This window comes from Prionailurus bengalensis, chromosome D2, assembly GCF_016509475.1.
Source record: "Prionailurus bengalensis isolate Pbe53 chromosome D2, Fcat_Pben_1.1_paternal_pri, whole genome shotgun sequence".
In the NCBI taxonomy this organism is placed as follows: Eukaryota; Metazoa; Chordata; class Mammalia; order Carnivora; family Felidae; genus Prionailurus; species Prionailurus bengalensis.
In genome coordinates this window covers 53,967,840-53,974,267 of record NC_057351.1, presented here as the reverse complement: position 1 = coordinate 53,974,267, position 6,428 = coordinate 53,967,840, and the positions used below count along the sequence as shown (strand labels likewise).

At 40.3% G+C, this 6,428-nt stretch overlaps 1 protein-coding gene across 1 annotated transcript in view; it reads left to right on the top strand.

Annotated features, from left to right (window-relative positions):
- Positions 1–679: 679 nt before the first annotated feature.
- The window catches only part of NOC3L (NOC3 like DNA replication regulator), a 29,767-nt gene continuing 24,018 nt past the window's right edge, over positions 680–6,428 (top strand). The window contains exons 1-4 of the mRNA XM_043597019.1: positions 680–804; positions 1,548–1,755; positions 4,821–4,953; positions 5,732–5,889. Of these exons, the coding sequence (XP_043452954.1) occupies positions 796–804; positions 1,548–1,755; positions 4,821–4,953; positions 5,732–5,889 (508 nt within the window). The 5' untranslated portion in view covers positions 680–795. The remainder of the gene's footprint in view (positions 805–1,547; positions 1,756–4,820; positions 4,954–5,731; positions 5,890–6,428) is intronic.

Sequence of the window (6,428 nt, the reverse complement as noted above, 5' to 3'; positions counted from 1 at the left end):
GACAAACATTCTGAAAAACATATTCTTGCAATACATAAATCTTCCTGTTAGAATTAATGACTGTTGGAATTCAAAAGCAGACAGTAAAATTTACGCAAAGGTAAGAGTTGTAAAATATGGAAATGCAGAGTCTCACCGATATACCTCTTTATCAGGCAAGGGATGAAATGAAGGCAAGAAATATTTGAAGATAAAATATCAAGAATTCGAGACTTTTGAGTTCCGTAAGGTCACGAGACGTCATTCGCCATTCCACAAATACGCCCAGAGGGCCCGTTGAGGGACAGGCATTACCCAAAAGGAGTAAGGCTTTTTCGGCGCCCAAGCCTTGACGGAGGAAAACCAATTACACAAGTATCTATGACAGAAGCTACGTGATGGTGGCACAAAGTGCAGTAAGGTGATTAATAAAAATCAAGCCCTTTCGTTCTGAAGGGTGGAGCCCGACTCCTCCAAGACCGTAAAGGAAATCGGACGAGAGGATAAGAATCACAGACCTTGCGAAGTTCCCCCGGGGCCACCCGCCTTCTGCCGGGGCGTCGCTCAGGGACACTACGCGTTCACGTGCGCTCTCGCCGGCGCGCCACCTACCCGGCGCCGCGAGAGGGCGCACGGCTGAAGCTGGGTGCGGAAGTCCCGCCCCCATTTCCGGAGGCGGAGGATGGGGAGGAGCCAGCGGTAGCTTCCGCCTTGCGCAGTCTCCGGGTTTGGGCACGTGTGTTACCTTCTCGGGTTTTGTGGATTACCTTTATTCCCGGTGAAACTGCAGGGCCGGAACTCCCTTCATATTTAAGGATGAAGGCGGTGAGTGTCCTGAGAAGCCAGGTCTCCGCGGTTTAGGGCCCTTTTGGCTGACAATCTCTGCGTGATGTAGTTTTGGCGCGGGTTTTTGTTCTTCTGTTGGGGGCGGTGGCCTAGATTCGGGGCTCCCTTCTGGTTCTGTGTGCTGTCCCGGCTCTTAGATCTGGTGCTTCCTTCATTGCCCACTGTGCGCGTGGTTGGCTTCAGGGGGCCGCGATGAGACAGGCACGGAGCCTTGTTTCTGTAGGGTGTCGGACATTAAAGGGTTCTTCGAGACTATCTTTCGAATCCCTTATTTTACGGTTGAGAAACAGGGTTCTGCTCTCAGTGAGCTTATAATGTGTGTTATGGGACTCGACATGAGTCCCATTTTTTGTCCTAAAGGGTAAGGAGTTAGGAAAGTAAGTGATTTGCCCCGGTTTTAGAGAAAATGAGGGCTGAGATTTGGATTTCTGAATGAGGGGTTACCAGCAAATGTTGGAATCCAAAGACCCGAATTCTGTTTTTTCCTTTTTAGTTTAGGGGTCTTTGACAAGTCATATAATCTCAGCCTTAGCTTCTTAATCAGTAATTTGAAGGTAACATCAATCACTCCTTAACTAGGCTTTTGAAGGGGATACATATGTTGGAGAACTTTGCAAAGAGTAAACCGATCTATGAATGTCACTTATTTTAAAGATAACATTTTGCTGTGAGTATGCAATTTAAATTTCTGGGTGTGCAGTACTCCTGTTACTGTTTTCTAGAGAAGAAATAAAAAGCAGATCCCAAGCTTTCGGAAGTTGCTGAAAACTAGTAAAGTGAAACTTGAAAACAAGCTAAAAAATAAGCAATTTAAACAACAAAGCACTCTCAAGAAGTACCGAAAAGAACAGAGGAAACTAAGGCAAGCTGTAAAAGATGCTGTGTCTAAGAAACCGATTCCACTGGAAGACCCAAGGGAAAAACAACCAGGTAATTGTGAAAGCATTCATGTACTGTAGTTTCCATTGAGTTTTTCTTTTTTTTTTTTTAATTAAAAAAATTTTGTTTAATATTGGTTATATATTTTGGGAGAGAGAGAAAGAGAGCACAAACGGGGAAGAGGCAGAGAGCGGAGACAGTCTGAAGCAGGTTCCAGGCTCTGAGCTGTCAGCACAGAGCTGGTTGGGGGCCCAAACCTACTAGCTGTGAGATCTTGACCTGAGCCAAAGTCGGATGCTCAACTGACCGAACCATTCAGGCACCCCACTATTGATTTTTTCTAAAATGTTCTTCATAGAGGCACCTGGGTGGCTCAGTTGGTTAGGCGACCGACTACGGCTCAGGTCATGATCTCGCAGTTTGTAGGTTCAAGCCCCGCGTCGGGCTCTGTGCTGACAGCTCAGAGCCTGGAGCCTGCTTCGGATTCCGTGTCTCCCCTTTTGTCTACCCCTCCCCTGCTCACTCTCTGTCTCTCTCTGTGTTTCAATAATAAATGAACATTAAAAGAAAAAATAAATAAATAAAATGTTTTTCATGAAACAACATTGCTTTCTAGTAACCGCTGTTGTTTTCAGATCTTCCTAAGAGTAGGTAAGTATAGTGGTCCTATATGCTTTATCAGTCCATTTGAGAAAACGTTTCAATATAGTATTCATTGTGAGAAGGAGATAGTCTCTGCTTTTAGTTTGTCTAGAAAGGAGATCAAGAAGACTTGGGAAAACAAGCAGATTAGCTGTGTAAATAAATGTTGGGGAGCATGCCAGTGCTGCCACTTTCCCATTCACTGGCAGTTAGCTAAGGTAAGAACATAGCTTTCTCTGGAGCATTCTTCACAGTGTTGCCAAAGTTCACTTAGTTTTCTAAACTTCTGACTTTCTTTTCATTTGGAAACTTGGAGTGAAATTGAGCTGTAACTGACAGGGTTATTCTTTTGTAAAATTATCCAAGAACTTCAAGTACTCAAAACAGGTAAGGAACATGGCCATTTTGAGTCAGACCAGTTGTTCTACAATGTTACTGGTACTTTCAGGGTATTCATATTTGAGTGTATCTGACTAGTCAGTCTTCCCATGTACATCTACATCTCATTCTCTTAATCCTGACCTATTTAGTTTGATCTTTTGGCTACATATTATTGTGATGTATAAAAGGTCATTGGGCTGGAAGTCAGGAAACTTGGGTTTCTCTCTCTCTCTTTTTTTTTTAAAGATTTTATTTTTAAGTAATCTCTATACCCAACGTAGGGCTTGAACTCAAAACCCCAAAATCAAGAGTCACATGCTTCCCTGACTGAGCCAGCCAGGTGCCCCTTGGGTTTTCTTAATTTTGTTACTAGGAAAGTGGCCTAAGTTAGTCACTTAATCTCCAGGTACTTCATCTGTTTAAAAAAAAAAAAAAAAAAAAAAAGCAATGGTTGAGTTAGATGCTTTTTAGGATCTCTTCTATCTAAATTTCAGTAGAATTTTAAAAATGTGTTAATAATTACATATAAAAAGCAAAATACTCATTTTTACATGTTGAGCATCTAAATGAAGTCTGTCAGGCAGTTGGGTATAAGAGTATAAGGTTCATGTGAAATCTGGGCTAGAGAGAATAGCTTTGGCAATTATCTGCATATAGATGGTAATTGAAGACTGCGAAGACTGTGGAGACTGAGAACAAGAAAACCAAGAAAGAATTTTAAGGAACCCCAGCATTTAAGAAATGGGTGGAGGGGAGGGGTGCCTGGATGGCTCAGTTGGTTACGCATCTGCTCAGGTCATGATGTCATGGTTCGGGAGTTGGAGCCTCCTGTCGGGCTCTGTGCTGACAGCTCGGAGCCTGGAGCCTGCTTCAGATTGTGTGTCTCCCTCTCTCTTTGCCCCTCCCCTGCTCACACTCCATCTCTCTCTCTCAAGAATAAATGAACATTAAAAAAAAGAAAGAAATGGGTGGAGGAATATGTAATGGGATTTGAGGAGGAGCCAGAGAATTAGGAAGAAAACCAGAACTGTATAGTGTCTTAGAAATCAGAAGAAGAGTGTTTCAAGAAAGAAGGAAGGTCTTTATGTCCAACATCAAATACTCTACAAAATAGTTAATGTTGAAAAACAAGGTGAAAAGTAATGTGTATTGATGTTTTCACTTAATTGTAATTATAGGCTATCACCACATGTATGAGATGCTTATACCATTTGAATAAAAAGGAGAAAAGTATATATTTATAAACTCATATTCACTATCACAGAATAAGATTTTAAGAAAATAAGTGGATTTTCCTTTGACCAGTAGTCTTCCTGTTAGGAATCAACCTATGATTATATTTGAAAAAAATTGCCAAGAATGTATTTCCAAGCATGCTCATTGCAACATTATTAGTAACAGCAAACAAAGAAATAAAAATGCCCCCATGATCAAAAATTGAAAATAAAATGTTCTCCCACAGGGAATTGTTAAATGACGTAGATGTTGTTTACCTATGGTGAAATACTATACAGGTGTTAAGACAGACAGTTTTATCTGTATGATCCACATAATCTATGTAACGAAGTAAAATTGACAAATTGCCCACTGGACCATGACTTCACCCATCTTAAAATGCTGATATAAAGAAGTTAACAGATTAGAGAATTTGAAGGGTAAGGGGGAGAGGGCTTCAATGACAGAATAAGGCAGGAGAAAGCAAGAAGATGTGGGATGTGGCCTGTGGAGGGGGTGACTGAAGTGGAATGGAAATGAAAGTCATTGGGAATCAGAAGGAGGGAACCGGCTAAATCACTGGTTCTCCCATGCTCTGAAAGACATTGCAGAATGTGTGGAGGCATTTTAACTTTTGGTTATTACAGTGACCTGGGAAGGCTCCTGGCATTTAGATTTCAGGGATTGGAGATGCTAGGATTTTGCCTAGCTCAGGACTGTAAAACAAAGAACTGTCCTGCCCACTGTGTCATTAGTGCTTCCATTTAGAGACACTGGGCAAAGGTACTAGAAAAGCCTAAACTTTTCCTCTTGTTGGCACAAAAACACAGAGTTCTGTGCTTCTAATAGTTGTTTCTGATTTTGTTGTATTGGAACAGGTAAAAGGATTGAGAGGGAAGAGGAGGAAGAAGAGGAAGCCCTTCCTTTAGATATGTTGGATGAAGATGACTTACAGTTAATGAGAGACTTAGGACAAAGAGCATCTTTTCTAACAAGAGATCTTTCTTCTAGGTAATACTTCATTTAGATTATAATCATTCATGTCCTTTTAGTGTTAAAAACTTGGTTCTGGATTTTACGTAGGTGTTTAGTACAAGATGTTCAGCTCAGAACACAGTATTTGCAAAGAGTAAACCTTGTGACTTGGTTTATTTCCTAAATTAAGGACGTTCATGAATAAAACAAACTGGCCTTATTTAGTGTATATCTTTATTTCTTTTTAGTCTGGATAGTGAAGTAGAGTGCACTGGGGAAGAATGCAGCTCTGTGTTTGGGGAATTGGCAGAACAGTCCTGAGTTCTTAATCCTTGTTGCCCTGTTAGGTAGGTATTATTCCCATTTACAGAGGAAACTGATGCTTCCTGCAATCATAAGCAGTGGATCTGAAATTTAAACTTAGATCTTTCTAACTCTTCTAAGTCCATGTTATGGTCTGAAGGTTTTTGGGAAAGTAAAATAGCACGATACCACCCTTGGCTCTGTGGAATAGTCTTCAAAAAGAATCTGCTGTAACCCACTCATTTGCATCTGAAGGAAAAAATTAGATCCAGTCATAGTTTGAGTCTTTGTGGTATGGTACTATACTATACAATAGTACTATGCTATACAATACAGTACTATACAATTCATTTATTCATTTTCTATTTGAGTGCCTGCTGTGTGCCTGGTCTAGGTGCTAATATCTGTATACCTCTTGGAGGTTTGGCTAGTAGTGTATTTTCTGTATTTCTCTACTGGTCTCTAGGTTCCATTTGTACATTAAAGCTGGAATTTTCTTTTTTCCCTGCAGTGAACCTGTTCATGTCAGGAAACGAAAGCATGAGCGTATTATAGAAAAATATGAAAAAATACCAAGAACTCTGCAAACTGCACCGGAGAAGGAACTGATTCACTTGCTTCCTATCAAGGATAAAAGTGGTATAATCCCACAGACCAGGGAGAAGCCAGGTGAATCTGATTAGCCAGTAGATTAGTAAGAATTATAGCTGCTTACTAATATTAACACAATTTTTTTTTCAAGATTTAATTTTCTTTTTACTTTCACCCATACCTACAAAATAGGGGTAGCTGCAATTAGTCACAGAGCAAGCTTGAGGATTTTAGCCAGAAATACAGATGATTATTTCAGATGATGTCTGTTGTACCATGAGTATAGCTGAAGCTACTATATTGAGGTGATTTTCTTTTCAGAGTTTTTTTCACCAAATACTATTGTTTCTAAAATTAGAGCACATAATAGTCATCCTTTTTTAGCCCTTTTTTTTTTTTTACCTGTATCTTTTTTTTCTTACGAAATAAAACATAGGAAAGTCTAGAAATCAGTTGCAAAGTTATGTGGTTTATCACAAAAACACGCCCATATAGCTACCATCCAGGCAAGAAATAAATGCTGCCAGCACCCAGAAACTTTCTTTGTGCTCCCCTAAATCACTAGTTGTTCCCTCCTCACGAAAGTAACTACTTTCCAGAGTTTTATGGTAATCTCT